Raw genomic sequence first — 19,048 nt, 5'->3', positions numbered from 1 at the left:
CCTCCGGAAAGCCACGAACAATCTAAAGTACCCATGTGGCCCAGTGGTGTTGGAAAAAGTGTGCTTCCATGGTGCCTGCCAGGAGGTACTACTGCTACTATGGACAAGGTGTGGCAGGACAGGGGATGCCCTGATGAACAGAACTGTGAGAAGGAAGCACCCTGAATCCCTTGGCATAGAGCTGACAGTCAGCCATCATGAGGAAAGCAAGGGCAAGACTTTCTCTCATAACTGCTCCTCATTAACTGCAGCCCAGCAGCAGAGGTTTGGGATATTGGCCAGGGAAGGGGAAGTAGGAGATGGTCAACCTCACTCCCTTCCAATTAGCAATATGTATTATACCATAAAAATGTACATATACCACTTCTATAAATGGCAGCCATGACAAGCTGACACCTGAGTTCTGCCTACATGAAAATTAAGGCATTTATTTTACAGCATAGATTCCTTTTAGTCAGCAACTGTGACAGTACACTTCCCTGAAACTCATTTTTTTAAAAAATGGTGTGGTGCACAGAATCTTAAAAAATAAATACATGTTCCAACCAATTTTTTTCACTTCTCTACTGATAAAAGAAAGAAGCTCATTACTTACTGGGTGATTTAGTGCTACTGTAATTGTTAAAGAAGCATGGCTTATGAACATTTACACCTTGTTTGTCCACCTGATGAGACTGAGTAGCTTCCTTTAGCTGGGAGAGAATCTGCCTTCCGCTGCGCTGACAAGAAGCATTAACTTCAAATATCTGCAAGAATGTTATAAAATTAAGATTTGTTAAAATCACTTTGTTGTTATATGTTATAAAATTAAGATTTTATAACATTAATTATAAAATTTGTTAAATTAATTAATTAAGATTTGTTAAAATCACTATGCAGGTTTCACATTTGTTATGTAAGTAGCTACCCAATACAATACAATACAATACAATACAATACAATACAAACCTTGAAGCCAAGCTCCTGTGCGCAGGCATAAACCGCTGCTGTCTTCCCGATGCCTGGGGGACCGATAAGCAGCATTGTATTGCAAAGAACACTCTCTTCCTCGCTGTCCGACTTCTCATCTTTAAAATCCGCATTGTCAAAGGATTCTAGTAAGGTATATCAAACACACACATTTGGCTGTGTTATTTTATATATTTTTTCTGCCTCCCTTTCTAAGAAAAAAAAAGCAAACTCAAACCAACTTCCATTTTTTTAAAAAACAACAACCAATAACCCTAGATGAAACAAAATTTAAAACAATCTTACATATTCTAAAGCTTATAAATCATTCTTATTAATATAAAACTCATTATTTTTCAGATTGAAGAAAGATTCTGAAGTACCATCTTGGCTGCCACCTTTTGCTTCTTTTTGAGTTCTGTCTTCTTCACAATCAGCTCTTTTTTTCCATTCACATAGCCACCTAAAAATAAAGACATAGGACTATTTTGGTGTCTTTGTGCACATTTGTACTATTTACTGGGACGTATAGTTATCACGCTAACCTATGGCTTAGCAACACATGCATGATCAGGACTGGCAGCTGTTATTTTTGCTTTCCCTTAAAGACACAAGAAATAATTTTGTATCGGATGAAGTACTGCATCAAAGAATCTGTATTATTAAGTTATATATGTGGTATTAGTAATTGTCTTCTTCATGAGTTTCTGCTCTCCAAAATGTTCCCGTTGGCGAAGGCTGACTTTCTGTATTATGTAGTGACCCGCCCTGCAACCATCAGTTGAAGGGTGGGATATAAATACTGAAAAATAAATAAATTGGACCGAGTGGGTTATAAACCACAATCTTGGGTCTAGATAGCAGGACAAGCTGAGAAACTGGGGAGTGGGAGAAGCCGCTGAAGTCATGCATGCATGGTATGCAAATTAAGCCACTATCTAAATGTGTGGTGTGTTCTAACACGACACTGAAAGGGTGGTGGTAGGGAGAAGGAATATCACATAACCAGAGACTGTTTTCACCAGGGGGTGGGGTTCTTATGTGAAACCCTCAATGCTTTTAAAATTGAAAGGTGTTTATAAAAGTCGTTTAGGAGCTTCATGAAGCTGCCAACATGGACCCAACAGAAACCCAGCTATTAACACTGTCAATTTTCCTAGCCAGTTAAGAGACTGGCTCAAGCCACATACTCATGTACTCTCCTATGCCAACACAGTGCAGACACACCTAGTTAACCAGAATGACCTTTAACTAGCAAAACATATCACAAAAATCTGGATGGAAAGCCAGCTGCTGCAATAAGCACTTAAAAAAAAAGATACAAGAAATTCAACAGTTTCTAACCTGTGTAGTTTCTGAACTGCTGCAGCATTTCCTACAAGTTCATTGGAGTGCTGTGGCTGGTATTTTTCTGTCCAGAGCACATCTTCATTTGCAAAATCTGGAGATTATGAACACAGAAATTACCTATTTTAATAATTATCCCATGCAGAAACAAGGAAGATTTACTATTTCATTTTCTGAAGATGTTTTTAGCCCAAATGCCTGGCCTACAGAAAGGAAACAGTGAAATAAATTGTGATCAATATTTATAGGTCAAAGCTGCGGCGGTTTAAGGCGGTTGTAGCTTCACCCTACAACGTTATATAGAATGTTTTACATTTCAGTCTCAGATGCATTACTTGAAAGGGAGTTCTACTATTTTCAACAGAAGTAACTGTCAAACTGACAGCACAGGATATTAGAATATTAATCAGTATTACTGATTATCAGATCTTTTGACAAACATAAATGCAAAGACAAATGCTCGAGCTACTAACCCTGAAGGCTTCAGAATAAGTGGATTTGAAAATAAGTGGATTGAAAGTTACAGCTTTATGTTTGCAAGAAACTAAAGGCAAATGGTTAAGACACTCCTGAATATATAATTAGCATTTTTAAAACAGCAGTCTAACTTATAATAAAATAGTACCATAAGTCAGTTGAAAGGACTCAAAGATCCCAATGGCAAAGCAAAAAGCAAGTGTGTATTATAGATTCCCCTTCCTGTATGCTGCTCCCAGTGCCCTGCTCCCAGCAATTGCTTCCAGAGACCATAAAAAGCATTTTTTTCACTCATAGAGAAGGCAGTTGGTAAAGTCATGGTGCTTATTTTTTAAAGTACATTAATTCCTTTTAGGTCTACTGGGCTGTGCTCCAATAAGGTTCTCTGTGAATCAATAGACTGTAACTTCACAAATATCCATATAACAATTGTCATAAAAAAAAACAGGGTATGAGGTTCTGAAGAACCTGTTAAATATATTCTTTCATTACGTAAGAGGACTGCGCTGATAAGGTGGACTTTGAAATGTCACTGTTCTGTTAACAGCAGTCAGAATGTCAATCCCAACTTATTGGAAAAATATAGTTTCCCCCTGCCCTTGTCAGTGGTTTTTCAGGATTCAGGATTTAGCTGCAATATATAAAGTCACTTATTATGTCAGGAGCAAGAGAAAGTGAATTATATGCAAACAGGTTTATTGAAATATGATGCTTTTGTAATAAATATTTATAATATAAATATATATTTTTAAGACGCCGTTGGCGCTGTGGTCTAATCCACCGAGCCTCTTGGGCTTGGATTGAAAGGTCAGCAGTTCGAATCCCCACAATGGGGTGAGCTCCCGTTATCCGTCCCAGCTCCTGCCAATCTAGCAGTTTGAAAGCACGCTAGTGCAAGTAGATAAACAGGTACTGCTGCGGTGGGAAGGTAAACAGTGTTTCCATGAGCTCTGGCTTCCGTCACACCAGAAGCAGTTTAGTCATGCTGGCCCCGGCAAGCTGTCTGTGGACAAACGCTGGCTCCCTCGGCCTGAAGCGAGATGAGCACCACGCCCCTTAAGTCACTTTTGACTGGATTTAACAAACCAGGGGTCCTTTACCTTTTTAAAGAATTTGCCATCTTGAGCACAACATGTATTAATTTGAGGACATTTCAGATTAGCCATTTTAGAACGGATTCACTCCCACATCTAGTTAAATAAGAACTATGTTCTTAATCACAACATTATTGTGATTATTGTAATCACAACATAACATCCACAATATTATGGATTAAGTGTAAGTTACCAGAAGCAAAACTACTTTCTGATCCAAGTTCAGAGTCTTCTGTCTCATCTAAATTTATTATGGGGATGTTTTCCATGCCAGTCTGTTTTTCACATGGAACCTGGTCTGGAAATTTAATCTCTGCTTTTCCAATTTGCTTCCTCCTTTTGGATTTGTGATCTTCAGCTTTTCGTTTTCTTTTGGTTGCTTTTCGATTATCAGAGTCTGCATTTGTCCCAGTGCTAACAGCTTCACATTGCTTTACTAGACAAAGAAAAACAAAACATGCAACATGTCATACCGCTGAACAATTCCTAGCACCTCTTACTCTTGCCACCACCAACTAATCTAGACAAATAGGCTTTAGTCATGCTGGCTAATATGCAAAGTACTGTGTTCCACAAGAGTGTGGGGGTTTTTCAGTTCCCCGCTGCAACCCCATGTTCTAAGACATGGCCCCACTACCTGAATATCTCTGTGGAGCAGCAACACCCATGAGGAAGTGGAGGGTGCTGTCAGCAGCAAACCAAACCACCACTACCACTACTTGCTTGAAGAAAGACTCTGCTTGGATGCATGCACAGACTTCAGCAAAGATCTTTTAAGTCGCTTAGGCTGAAATCCTGTGTATACTTTCCTGTGAGTAAGTTCCATTGAACAAACAGGATTTATTTCTGAGCAAAAATGCTTCAATATATCCAGGCCTCCAATTGGTCTTCCACCTCCAGGGGAAAGGACTGCAGTGGTAATAACGATTAACAGCAAACATGCTTAGGATTGTGCTGCTAGAAATTTACTTGCTACCCATGCCTGAATTTTACATGTCAGTTACATACACTTGCTAACCTTGTTTAGTAGTTTGGTAAGCAGCTTGCTTTTTCAACAGCAAATGAAAAAACCGTTTCACAGGAAACTGGGCATTGGAAAACTGAATCTCCTCCAACAAACAATTCCTTTGTGTTTCAGAAAAAACTGGTCGCCATCCAGAAGACTATAAAACAGAAGAAAACAACAATTTATACCCAATTAATATTTTTGAAGATAGAAAACAGAGTTTAGTAGTACATTAACAGACACATGATCTATGGAATTTAAAAACATTAAGCTGCTACATGTCAGTTTAATAAAAACAAAATGATAAGAGCTTTCATAACAACAGATCAACTGAACTGAAAGCCATCATGGCAATAAAGATTTGTAAATACTAACCACAACAATTGGAGAATCAGTCCTGTCAGGCTGTGTTTTTAACACAGAAAATTCACCAAGTGGAAAAGTGAGTTTTGCGATATCAGTTACTTCAGAATTCACCTCTCTCAGATTAGTTAGAAGAGGTGATGAGGGTGGTGCCAACCTCCACATCAAACATCCTATGAAAGAATAAAGACTCAATTAGCAAGCAGGGTTTTAGAAGCAGGTAACAAGGAATAAATTATAGAAAAACATTCACCCATTGGTAAAACTCTTGGTTGATAGGCTCCTTGCAAAGAGCATTACAGACAGTGCAGCACAAAAAGGATGAATTCAGACTCAGATGAATTCAGACACTTGAACTAAAAGAACTTGACAGGTGGGTCCCTTTAACTAAAACCAGTGATCCACTTACCCTGGCATGCACTGTCAGCACTTGGCAGTCCCATATGTGCTGTTAAAAAACCAATATCTGCTTCTTAAAATGGGTGCATCTTTATATCTAGGTTGCTCCTATGCAAGCTGTCCTTAACATTTTATCTCTTATGGCTCTTCTACACAGCTACTCTTCTTCTAATATGATACATCTCTAGGGAAGCACAAAAAATTATCTGATCGTATGCTATTTCTCCCAACTATTAAAAAGAACATTTAACAGCATTAATGTCTATAGTTGGGGCAGAGGAGAGCAGAGGAAGGACTAAATTAGTGCTTGTTTTTGTTGCTGCCTTCTTCCTTATGAAAGAAGCAGTCACCATTCCCACTGCACTTTTCATCTTCAAGTTCCTGCCAAGTAAGAGGCAATCATCCTCTAAGCTAGGAGTGTGAACAGTGTCTACGCTGAGAACCACATTATAACAGGAAAAGCTGTCAGAACCTGCATCCAGTGGTAGATGGGGCCTGACACACACAGTCACATAACACAGAGAAAGCTATTCCTCACAGGGACAGAGGCATAACTTAGTAAGTTGCATCTTCCATTTTCTCCACATTTTGTAAAACATGGTTTTTTGAAAAAAGCTCTCCAACATCCTTTACCGGCCCTGACTGCTCAAAATTGTAAACATGACTCAATCCCTGTAAAATAACACAAATGCCAATTCACAGGTGAGCTACAAACCCTGCCCTATAGCTATTTAGAGTCCCTAACTTCAAAAATGCAATTGCATCTCCCCACAATGCATGCATGCAATAGCAAAGTGTGTGGATGCTTTTTTCTCATATTTGAAAGGAAGACAATCTACCACTCTTGCTGAAGCATTTCCCTCTCTTGCTTTGATCTTCTTGTAGCAGATACAGTATACTGGCAGAAGAAGAATCTGTAATTGCACACTCTGCTCAGTATCAAAGCCTTTTCCCTTATCAGCTGATTCCTACTGAACAGCTGATGAACAGGAGAGGGTCCAGGGGCCCCAAGCCGGGGTGGCCACCTCTGGCCTAAGCCCAAACAGAATATAGTTTTATGAAACTCATCTAAATTTATGCCACCCAAACATTTGTTAGTCTCTTGCAGTAACAAAAAGTCAATAAATGTTATTTTAAGGCAAAAGCTCCAATAATGTAGTCACTGTAAGAACTTCAGGAAGTCAATACTCACCACAGTCCTTCTGCTGAACATGGACCACTGTGCGAAAAGAGGAATTAATTGACGAATATGCTTCCAGTGCTGCTTCTTTCTTTGCAATCTGCCTTTTTAAAGACTCTGGCAAACCACTCATTAAAAATTCACGTTTAGCTTTGAACTGCTTGCCATCTTGAGAATTTTCAGAATCTTGATCACTAGGTGCAAGTGACAACCAAAAGCAGATAAGCTTCACTATTTAATATTGTTTTGCATTCCTTGCAGCAAAGGCTTTGGAACTGTTCAGGAGAACCCAAAGATTCCTGAGCAGCTAACCACAATCTACAATGATAAGATCAGTAATGGGAGGAAAGCTTCTCCAAAACACTAGATAAAGGTAAAGGTAAAAGGACCCCTGACCATTAGGTCCAGTCGTGGCCGACTCTGGGGTTGCGGCGCTCATCTCGCTTGACTGGCCGAGGGAGCCGGCGTTCAGCTTCCGGGTCATGTGGCCAGCATGACTAAGCCGCTTCTGGCGAACCAGAGCAGCGCACGGAAACGCCATTTACCTTCCCGCCAGAGTGGTACCTATTTATCTACTTGCACTTTGACGTGCTTTCGAACTGCTAGGTTGGCAGGATTGTAGGCAAACACTACTTGCCTACAATTACTGACTGTTCTCTGGAGCGTGCAGCTCTGAGAAGAACTGTCAAAAATCTTCTGCCACCCACTTTATGCTGCATCCTTGCTTGTTGCATTGCACCAGACAACCCTTTCACCAAGTTTCCACTTGTGTACTAATAATGTTAACACACTTCTCCACCAAGGGGCTCAGGTTTGAATACAGTGAAACACACCGCCACATTTCACCCCCTGTAAGATTAAGCTGGGCTGAGAGAAAGGGGATGTCCAGGGTCACACAGTGTGCTTCATGGATGAGCAGGGGTTGGAAACTGGGTCTCTTCAGTCCATTCATTCTATTATGTTGCTCATGGTTCTATAAAAATGGGTGTGGATTTATGCAGTTCCATCTAATTCATTAACACACACACCTCATTTCTAGTCATAAAAAGTATCAGAGCAGTTTACAACAATCGTACATAAAACCATAATATAAACGCCATATTAAAAAGTTGAAATCAGAAATCAGCTATTATGGAAATATGGAATTCTTAATTGCCTGCATAAGCCTGATGAAATAGAAATGTTTTCAGCAGGTGTTTAAAACTTGAAACAGAAGGTGCCTGTTGGCAGCGTGTTTCATAATACTGGGCCAATGACACTTAAAGGCTCAGTTTCTTGAGGTCAAATGAGCCTCACCAGCTTGGGGAATGAGCAATGATTCTCCTACAGATGATCATAGTGATCGTGCTGGGATAGAATGGTTGAGACAGTCCCTGAGGTACTCTGGACCTAAGTTGTTCAGGGCTTTGTAAATTACTACAAGGATATATGTGACAAACTGACCTGCTTTCATCCAAAACATAAATTGCTGCATCTGTAGTCTTCTGGACCTTTTTTGTAATTGATGAAGACACTTTCTCTTTGCCTTTAAAAGTAAAATATTGCCAGATTAGCAAGGCACTAATATAGCCCTAACTCTGTGCTACAATATGAAGTTATGGAAGGAACAGATATACATCAAATTAACCACAATAATAATTAACTGCACACTATATCTCAGATTCTTAAATTATTACATAAAATGTTTTCAAAGGTATACTGTTTGATTTCCCTGACGATATATTAACTATGTATATTTTAGCTGAATTCCATGGTTCTGTGTTACACAGTCATAGGACAGATATTCTCTCGGTTTCTGAAAATCTTAATATTCTGTGACCACAAAACAGTATTCAGTTACCTGAATGAGCATGTGTACCAGGCTGCACATCTTTAAGAAAAAGCAAACAATTTCATTTTCAGATTTATAGTATAAGGATTTTAGGAAAAAATATTAGGAACGTGGAGTTTTCAGAACAGTGCACAAAAGTCCTGTGAACTTAGTTGTTTAGCATCTGCTCATAAACATGTTCTAGCTGTATTTTAAGTTCTGACAATCTGCATAAGCATTTCTCTCATTATGCATGTAAAATATACCAAACCCCCCCAACAGGAGATCACAACCAACAGGGTTATTTATACTTGTAACACACAAAATCCAGATAGTATTACCTCAATGGGGCACATAACATGCACCTCCCCACTCATTGAGGCTATATTCATTGGGCAAATAGTGCAGCTTGAGAGGGCTAAACTTTGTCCCTAGGATCCTGGTCCCAATCTAAATAACTCCCATGGCTGCTTTTAATAAACATTTAAAAAGATGGGAGATCACAAATCTCCAACATTTCAATATATTTTGGCTCTGTGGTAGGTGCTTAATACTGTACTCATCTCACGTTGAGCGAAGGACACTGTGTGGTGACATGGAATAGGAACCTTCTTTGTGGTGGCACCCTGACTGTAGAATGCCCTTCTCATTAATTTAGGCTTGGTGTTGATATTGCTTACCCTTTGACACCACTTGAAGACGTACCTCTTTCCCCAGGGTTTTATAGCAGCCCACATAGTGGCTTTCACAATGCAGTGAGTTGAAAATGAAGAAGTGTCCACCTGCTTTTGCTACAATGACTTTAAAATGCTATTATTTAAATTGTGGGGGGTTTTTTATCATTGTAACCTATCCTGATTTTATGAAACACTGAAGTATGGACTAGAAATTGGAAAGTTAGTGAGTAAAATTTGGTACCATTTGATTTCATAGCTGTCTTCACATTTCCAGTCTTCTTCCCCAATACATCATTCAAGTTTCGAAGTTTCTTTGGTTTGTTCACATTTTCTGAAACAGGACTTGAATCCAGAAAAATCACTGAATCCTGAACACAAACAGGATAAATATTACAGGTCTCAGGGTGGTTCACAGAATAAAATCAAAATATAAAACCACAAAATACATAATCCAAATCAAAACAGCAACCCAATAACCCCCCCAAGTAATTTTATTGTGCCTATGGAGCCCTGCATGAAAAAGCTCTTGCCACAGTTAGGTAACTCACACATCCCCAGTGCAAAGTCCCTGACAAGGAGGAGAATGCAAAAATACATACTTCTATAGAGCTCTATGCATACACTACAGTTCACCAGACATTTATTTCATTTTATTTAATGTATCAGAAAATTATATGGTTGTGCACAACATTTTTTTAAAAAGCAAATATAAATGAATGCAAACCGAAAGACATGATACTAAGTAACAAAATAAGCTCCAGCAACTTGCATTTGGTTCCAATATTTTTATGGTATCGGCTGCTACTATATTTCAAATGAACAGCTGTATTTCATACAAACTTCTGTCAGTATTACATCAAATAAAAATGACCCTCTCTATCTACTCAGTGTAGTATGCAAAAACTAGTGCACAGCTGGAGGTGGAACTTGAGCTCAATTCAAGTTCAGCATTAAATTCACTTGGTAACAGTGAACAAGCCACTTTCCCTTTCTCATCTTCCCTTGTGTAGAACAGGACTAGTGAGAGATCAAGAAAGCACACTGCATAGGTACACTTAACAAAAAGTTCATTTTTTATAGAAACTGTATTATACGTTCACTGAAAATGTTAGAAGAAACTATACAATTTCTGCTTACTTTTCATAACCTAAGGAAATGTTATATTTTTATAGCAAATACTCAAGAACACTGACAATCACCTAAAATGTGATCATCAGCATTTATTGGAGTATGGCTGAAAAGTGAGAGCAAACAATTTTCAGTTATTCATGAATTTAATCTCAGAGACTGTCAGCGTTTACACCAGAGGTCGGCAAACTAAGGCCCGCAGGCCGGATGTGGCCCACCGGGCTCGTTAATCCGGCCCGCGAACCTTGCTGCCCACTCGGTCAGTCCCTGCACTAAACAGGTGTGGCGTGGAGGCCTTGCCGCGCGGAGACTGACTTCTGCGACGCAGCACGGAAGCTCCTGCAGCCAATCAGAAGCCACAGATGCCTCTGGGCTCCGCCCCTTCCTTCCTGCTGAGGCGGCTGAGTGGGAGAAAGCAGCCAAGCGGGAAGGAAGCGGCAGTGGCGCAGAGGATGCGTCCGCCACCCAGGCCAGCAGCATGGGCTCTGTGCCCCACCAAGACAGAAGACGCTGACACTGCTGAAGATGAGGCGGCGGCGGCGGCATGAGTGGCATCGGCGGGGAGGTGCTTTCGGGAGGGGGTGCGTCCAACCCCCCACAAGGTCTGAGAGACAGTGGACCGGCCCCCTTCTGAAAACATTTGTTGACCCCTGGTTTACACTCATCTACCTTATCACTAGAACAGATACTTTAAAAAATTGTTTTCAGACAAATTCATAGCAACGACCACAAGTTTACAATATCATCACAAGTCATTTCAAACCGCTTATACTACAGAATAGAGAACAGGTCAAAGACAAACTGTTGCTTAAAGCAAGTGAACTCTAACAGCAATGCTGATTCCATATATAAGCTAGAGTTTATGGACTTACTTCTGTGTTCTGTGACTTTTTCTTTTCAGTCAAGGCCTGTTGTCTAGAAGAGCGTCGCAGAGGCACGGGTAATGTCTCTTCAGTAATCTTTGTTGCTCTGTTATGCTGTAGAGCCTTTGCTTTTTCAACCAATTTCTTTGCTTTGGATATACTGTTCATCTACAGTAAAATTAAAAGGAATCATTAATGGGTCAAGGGCCAATGCACACTGTGGCTTGGATCTAAAGATGCAAAGGTGGAAATGTTCTTCACCAATTCCTCCTACTCATTAAAGGACGCCCACAAAAAAAACCCTGCTCCTGAGGGCTGGGGGACTCTCCAAAATAGCATGGCAAATGACACGGGGCTGCAGCAGGTAGGGGGAAGCCAGGGAAAATCAGACACCATGTCTTGTATGAACAGAAATCCTTTCTGCTCAACAAGGCACTGTTCAATCTAAGGTGCTATATTTAAATCTATTAATCCCGGTAAATATTTAAAAGCTGTGTATGTTGTAATTTTTTAAAATAAGTACATAATTATATCAAACTGTTTCTCACTGAACAAAGAAATATTGTGTATGCCAGTATATTAAAGTGTATGACCAGATATATATTAAGGGCCTTTTCACACAATAATTTCCCTCAGAAACCTAGACATGCACAAAGATCAAAAGAGGTTCCAGATTTGTCCTCCTCACACTCAACATTCATTTGTGTAAACATAAAGCCAGAACAGGAAATCCTAGGTGATATGCAATGTAAGTCATAGATAGACCCACTGAAATCAATGTGCATGAAGTCCATTAATTCCAACAGGTCTATAACTCCATCTTTATTTCAAATTTATTTTCAAATTTGGATTGCGAGTAATGAAGATGGTTATTCCTGGTTTCAGTGTTACACTCTAAATATAGTGAGGAGGTTGGAAGAACACCTAGAAGTAGTACAATGCTTACTTACATTCTACTGCTGAGGGGGAAGAATAATATCATTCAAAGTATTCTGCGCATAACTTAAGGGCGTGCAACAACTTTTTACACTAGTACATTTAATTCTATTGGGCCTTCATATTCAAATTACAGTGAAATTTATTCAAAACAATACCTTCACACTCTGTTGCGTAAATCTTTCAGATGTACTAATTCGAGTGAATTTCATCCTGTATGAGGGGGGAAAAATCCCACTTATTATATATTTATTAAAAACCACTCCTTAATACTGTTTTCGGATAAACAGCAAAGTGCTAAAGCTGCATATGTTCAGAGCTACCGTCTCTAGATAAAGTTTAGGTACTTAAACAAAAATTACTTACACTCTAAAAATATGTTTACCTTATTGGGCTCGTTGAATCAAAGGGTTCAGTAATCACCACAGCCTTATACAAGGCACTTTTATTAAAGGATTTTTTTGTTTGGGGAGTTGAAGCCTGTACAGGAATAGGATCTGATGCATTTTCATCAATAGTCTCTGAAAACCTTGCTTTTTCTGGTGTAATATTTATGGAACTTGGGCTTTTCTTTTGCCGTGGACTTCTTCTCAATCCATTCTTTTTGGGGGACAATTTGCTTTCTGCTTCAGTTGAAGTGCTTTCCCCAGCAGAATGGTCCGGGCTTTTGTTTGTATTTAAATCTTTCTCCTCTCCTCTTAGTATCATCTTTTTCCTGCTGAGCTTGCTGTTTCTTACTCTGGTATGATCTTTTTTAACTGTATTACAATGGGAATCACTACCAACAAAATCAGATGATAATTCATTTCCTATTTTTTTATTAGAAACATCCTCAGATTCTTCCAGTTCCAGTTTGTGTTTTGAAGATTTTTCTACTTCCTTCTGTTTGCCGGGTCCCTTTTTAGATCCATTTTTTACCATATCAGATGCTGGTTGTCTAAAAGCTTTCATAAACTGGTATCTTTCTTCTGCGGTGCATTTTGACTTCATGCTCTCGGAACCTGCAGCTTCTAATACTGCCAGTTCTAACTCTTCTTCTGCTATCACCACATTAGATTTTCGCTTCTGTGTAATTTGCTCAGCATACATCTCTTCTGAGGCAGGCGGACTGCTTTGTCTTCTAGCTGCTTTGGTTTTTTGCTTTAAAAAGATAGAGGCTATTTTCCTAGAAGAGGGAGATTTTGGAGGCACAGAATGAATTTGTGCAAGGACAGTTACTTTCTTAAGTGGGAGCTGCTGAGCAACTTGGCAGCTCACTGTTTCACATGATGCAGTGGGACTATCTGCTGTTTCTGCTTCGGGAATTTGATGGCTTTTATTTTCACCTTGGCTTTTTAGAAAGTCTTCAAATGATACAGTAACCGTGCAATCATTTAAAAGTGGTGTCTCATGTGCATTAGTCTCAGGATGCATATTTTCTATGCTTTCATTTTCTGGTTTACTCATAGATATACCTTGTTTATTATCAACTTCTCTACTATTATCTTTCTGTTGTGTTTCAGTAGAAAAATGTTTAGGCAAGTCCACCTTATCTTTGTGTTTCCGTTTCTTTAATCTTTTTATGTTACTCTTTATTCCTTCTTCATGTTTCCCGTCAACAGTACTGAGACGGTGTTTACTACAATCATTTAACATTTCTTCCAGGTTTGTAGGGCCAACCAATGCAGGAACACTGTGACTATTGAAACTACTTTTAGAGTCTTCTTCTCTCGGACTGAGAAATTCTCTTCTATCATCACTATTAATTTCTATCACAAGGTCATGCCCAATTGTTTTTATATCTTTTAATTTATTATTTAAATTACATCTCTTTCCTTTCCTCTTGAGTCTTGACAAAGCCTTTGAAGAATTTTCCAAGGATGATCTATCTGTTTTACTTTTCATCTCTGTTACAGGTGCAGCAACATTCTCATATGTGAGGGAAGTTCTTTTAAAATAATCCATTATATTGTTGGACTTTGGTGGTGACAACACTTTATCAACATTTTTTCCTAATGGTGAAAAATATTTTGTAATTGCTTTTATAGAAGGATCATCTTCTTTCCGTTTCTTACATGGCTATAAAGGAAAAGCAGAGTGGTTTTGTATAAATGAACAGCTTATTCAGAACGCAAATTGTCTAAAAAGCTTGTCATGCTTATTACACAAGAACTGCATTCACACTTTTCTTTTTAAAAGAAATATGGGGCACCATGTTAATCGGTAAAGCTATGTTAATTGTTAAAGGCAAAATAAAAATAAAATATGATCTATCTATGCTACCTCAGAAGCAGTTAAGCTGGACATATTATTAAAGCAGGCTGCCACCTATGAGACTGGGTTGAATGAAATAACAAATTATTTAAAAGCATACAAGCACCCCATCATTTATGCATGTTCAATATGTATGTGACCATGTATACGTGCATTGTACTGACCTTGGAAGTGACAAAAATTTTTATAAAGATTTCACTAAATATCATTAAAAGGGCAGAACAGGAGTGGGGTGGAGGCGGAATGAGATGTTTGCGGGCTTTTTCTATGGGTTTCAATGACATGTGATTTTATGCAACCCCAGTATGAACAGGGGGCTGCCTGTATTTAATAGCAAACAAACATTCTCCTTTCTAAACTGACATGAACTTTATTGTTCATTCTGAAGATCCCATTACAAATACAAGAGCCAGGTATTATTTTTATTTTAGCCCGTGAATACAAAATTGGGCTCAGACCTGGGAAGCTCATGTTCTGGCTAGAGCTCAACTACTGAGTCAGGCTTGCAAAACAAAAAAAGACAATGTAAATATATACCTGAACTTTGGCAGGTACTTCTGCACTCTCAACATCCCCACTATAGGTCAGCCAAATGGAACTGCTCCTCATCCTGAGCTTTAGGGCCCAAGTGGGATGTTTAACAGTTAAGCTAGACTGTGACTGTAAAAATATTCCCTAACAAAAAACATTTGGGGTTATTTTTTTTAAAAAAATACACATATTTTCTCTGAAAGATGATCCCTTTCAGAACATGGGATATAGCAACAAACCAATCACATAATGCACCTTTGCAAGGTTGCTACGTTTTCTCTGGGACAGGCCGCTATGCCCTCTCACCCACAACTACCATTCCCAAGATTCCTTGGGGACAGAAAAATGTGGTCCTAAACCGGTTTAACGCCACACACCCTCAACAGCATCACAAATGAAGTTTTTCACCGAGGCCCTCATGCCTGCCTTTGTGTGTACCTTACACGTTTATTTTTATTCTATTTATTTATTAAATTTATATACTGCCCTTCATCAAAAGAAATCAGGGAAGTTCACTGAATAATATACAAGATAAGATTATTATAAAATTATGGAGGAGAAATCTGTAACAGAAAACTCACTGACCCCACTGAGACAGTAAAAGGCGGCATTTTTCCAGATCTCCCCCATCAAGGCTATGAGAGACAACCTTTGAGCCACCAATCTATTTCAAACATTTAGAATTTGCATGGGGGTGGGAAGTGAAAACACGCCTGATGCCACACACCCTGGTAAATAGAAAAACATCAAGAATGCTATTTAAAAAGGAAAATAAGGTGTGCATACGGGAGTGTGTCATAGTTAACCCCTTTCACAAGAGCCAACTAGGGGCAAATAAATAAATATCTGAGGGGACTGCTTCCCCCCAAAAGTTGATGAGCATTGCCACCAAAATGGTGCGAAAGTGCTGAGCATCAATGCGATCAATAACACGGGCTGAGACTTATTGCGGGGGGGGGGGGATATTTTCTTCAAGTTATTGTTATTACTTATTACATTTGTAACCTGATTTCTTTCCGCAGGGCCTGTAAGACAGAGTTGTTCCACCTGGCCTTTGGCTTAAAATCAGTTTGATGCCCTCCCCCTCTTTTTCCTTTCTCCTCCTGTGAAGAGGCTGCATCCTAATGTTTTAATGTTGTGTTTTAATCTTGTTTTTTAAATTGTATTTTAATCAACATGTTTTTATTCTTGGTTGTTAGCTGCCCTGAGCCCGGTCTTGACTGGCGGGGCGGGGTATAAATAAAATTTATTATTATTATTACTACTACTACTACTACTACTACATTTGTTAGTCGCTTTATCTTGGCCAAGGCAGCCCAGAGCAACTTAGTACTGTACAACGAAAAAAATCTGGCCAGTTTGCATGGCATGAAGTAGCCCAAAAAGTTGGCACCCCTGACTCCTTTAAATCTGCCACAGGAGCCAACTCCTGGGGGCTGACCTCTAATAAAATAAAATATTTGAGGGAGCCGGGCCAGCCCCCCCAAAAAAAGTTGATGGCCGTTGACATTCAAACGGTGTGCGTGCACCCACGTCATATGATCGATCATGTGGGGCTGGGCTTACCTGCCCCCTCAAAAAAACATTTTATTCGAGTTGGCACTCCTTGGCTCTGACAGCTGCAACTCGCCCACAGGCGGAGCCGCCTCACACCTATCCCTTTTCCCAAGCCCATTTCACTCGCTTGCGCACACACCAAGTCCGCGAAGCCAGAGGGAAAAGGAGCTTCGGCCTCTCTCTCTCTCTATCACCCTCTTACCTGGACGTCGCCGTCGGTTGAGGCAGCCGCAGCTTCGGCGGCCATGGCCACCTTCCCCACCATCCGCCTTCTTCCCTCAGCAACGGCCGGCGATTTCTCTCGCCTCTCAGCTCAGCGGAGGAAGGTCCTCGGAGCCATGAAGGAGGCAGGCGCTCGCTCGACGGAGGCCGCCTTTGGACTCCCGCCGGCCGGCCGGCCGGGACAACGGAGGGCGCGGAGAGAGAGAGAGATCCTGTCAGAAATTCGCGCGCCAGACAACAATCGGGCAGAACTAGAAAAGCGCGCGCTGGAGGGATTCCGAGCGCCGCGGCTGCGGTGGGCGGGGCGTGCGCCTCTGGAGCTCACGTGACAGGGGAGCGCGCAGCCGCCTTCGTTCCCCCAACCTTCGCCCGTGTCACGTGAGCTGTTCCCAGCCAAACGTAAAGGGAACCCGACTTATCTCGGGGTGGAATCGCGCCCCAACCCACCCTTCCTGCTTTTCTGTTTTCTCGCGAGAATTTGGCCTCTCTCGAAGGAAAAAGCAGCACGCGCGGGTTTTTCGAATTGCAGTTCGCCGGCGACTGGAGCTCCCTTGACAGATCCTACACCGTGCATTTAAAGCACGTCCGGCGCACATAGAATTATAGAAGTGTAGAGCTGGAAAGGGACCTCCCAAGGGTCATCTAGTCCAACGCCCTGCAATGCAGGAATGCCATATATATATGTGTGTGTGTGTGTGTTGGTGTGTTGTTATTGTTTAGTCATGTCCGACTCTTCGTGACCCCATGGACCAGAGCACGCCAGGCACTCCTGTCTTCCACTGCCTCCCGCAGTTTAGTCAAACTCATGCTGGTAGCTTTCGAGAACACTGTCCAACCATCTCGTCCTCTGTCGTCCCCTTCTCCTTGTGCCCTCCATCTTTCCCAACATCAGGATCTTTTCCAGGGAGTCTTCTCTTCTCATGAGGCCAAAGTATTGGAGCCTCAGCTTCAGGATCTGTCCTTCCAGTGAGCACTCAGGGCTGATTTCCTTCAGAATGGAGAGGTTGGGACTCTCAAGAGTCTCCTCCAGCACCATAATTCAAAAGCATCCATTCTTCGGCAATCAGCCTTCTTGATGGTCCAGCTCTCACTTCCATACATCACTACAGTGGTACCTCTAGATACAAACGTAACTAGAAGCAAACGTAACTAGTGACGGCACGTCTGCACACACGCGCGTCACTTTTCGCCACTTCTGCACATGCGCGTGACGTCATTTTGAGCGTCTGCACATGCGCAAGCGGCGGAACCTGGAAGTAATGTGCTCCGTTACTCCCGGGTTGCCGCAGAGCGCAACTCAAACGCGCTCAACCCGAAGCGCAATCAAACCAAGGTATGACTGTACAGGGAAAACCATAGCTTTAACTATATGGACCTTTGTCGGCAAGGTGATGTCTCTGCTTTTTAAGATGCCATCTAGGTTTGTCATCGTTTTTCTCCCAAGAAGCAGGCGTCTTTTAATTTTGTGGCTACTGTCGCCATCTGCATTGATCATGGAGCTCAAGAAAGTAAAATCTCTCACTGCCTCCATTTCTTCCCCTTCTATTTGCCAGGAGGTTAAGGTAAAGGTACCCCTGCCCGTACGGGCCAGTCTTGACAGACTCTGGGGTTGTGCGCCCATCTCACTTAAGAGGCCAGGGGCCAGCGCTGTCTGGAGACACTTCAGGGTCACGTGGCCAGCGTGACAAAGCTGCATCTGGCGAGCCAGCGCAGCACACGGAAACGCCGTTTGCCTTCCCGCCAGTAAGCGGTCCCTATTTATCTACTTGCACCTGGGGGTGCTTTCGAACTGCTAGGTTGGCAGGCGCTGGGACCGAGCAACGGGAGCGCACCCCGCCGCGGGGATTCGAACCGCCGACCTTTCGATCGGCAAGCCCTAGGCGCTGAGGCTTTTTAAAACATACAGTGGTACCTCAGGTTAAGTACTTAATTTGTTCTGGAGGTCTGTTCTTAACCTGAAACTGTTCTTAACCTGAAGCACCACTTTAGCTAATGGGGCCTCCCGCTGCTGCCACGCCGCCAGAGCACGATTTCTGTTCTCATCCTGAAGCACTATTTCTGGGTTAGCGGAATCTGTAACCTGAAGCGTATGTAACCTGAGGTTCAACTGTATTTACATTTTGAACTCAGTAAATGTATTGATCATTGCATGACGCATGCATGCATCACTGAACATTTTTATAGCAAAATAAATAAATAAAAACCCAAGTAACTAAGACTCCCGTCTTAATTTACCCATTTTCTCAACTTCCTCTCC

At 41.2% G+C, this 19,048-nt stretch overlaps 1 protein-coding gene across 4 annotated transcripts in view; it reads right to left on the bottom strand.

The window, feature by feature from the left end:
* The window catches only part of ATAD5 (ATPase family AAA domain containing 5), a 29,080-nt gene extending 11,973 nt beyond the window's left edge, over positions 1–17,107 (bottom strand). Inside the window, exons 1-14 of one of the 4 annotated variants that reach the window (XM_053375185.1) lie at positions 16,772–17,107; positions 12,614–14,286; positions 12,387–12,441; positions 11,302–11,460; positions 9,543–9,669; positions 8,258–8,339; positions 6,827–7,008; positions 5,248–5,408; positions 4,885–5,029; positions 4,060–4,302; positions 2,293–2,389; positions 1,332–1,411; positions 949–1,094; positions 596–746 (exon numbers count right to left, since the gene is read on the bottom strand). In XM_053375185.1, the coding sequence (XP_053231160.1) occupies positions 596–746; positions 949–1,094; positions 1,332–1,411; positions 2,293–2,389; positions 4,060–4,302; positions 4,885–5,029; positions 5,248–5,408; positions 6,827–7,008; positions 8,258–8,339; positions 9,543–9,669; positions 11,302–11,460; positions 12,387–12,441; positions 12,614–14,286; positions 16,772–16,834 (3,364 nt within the window). In that variant the 5' untranslated portion in view covers positions 16,835–17,107. The remainder of the gene's footprint in view (positions 1–595; positions 747–948; positions 1,095–1,331; positions 1,412–2,292; positions 2,390–4,059; positions 4,303–4,884; positions 5,030–5,247; positions 5,409–6,826; positions 7,009–8,257; positions 8,340–9,542; positions 9,670–11,301; positions 11,461–12,386; positions 12,442–12,613; positions 14,287–16,771) is intronic. The other 3 variants (XM_053375183.1, XM_053375184.1, XM_053375186.1) reach the window with 3 other exon arrangements.
* Positions 17,108–19,048: the final 1,941 nt, after the last annotated feature.

This window comes from Podarcis raffonei, chromosome 2, assembly GCF_027172205.1.
Source record: "Podarcis raffonei isolate rPodRaf1 chromosome 2, rPodRaf1.pri, whole genome shotgun sequence".
Classification (NCBI taxonomy): domain Eukaryota; kingdom Metazoa; phylum Chordata; class Lepidosauria; order Squamata; family Lacertidae; genus Podarcis; species Podarcis raffonei.
The sequence above is the reverse complement of the archived record's forward strand: the minus strand, read 5'-3'. Positions and strand labels throughout refer to the sequence as shown.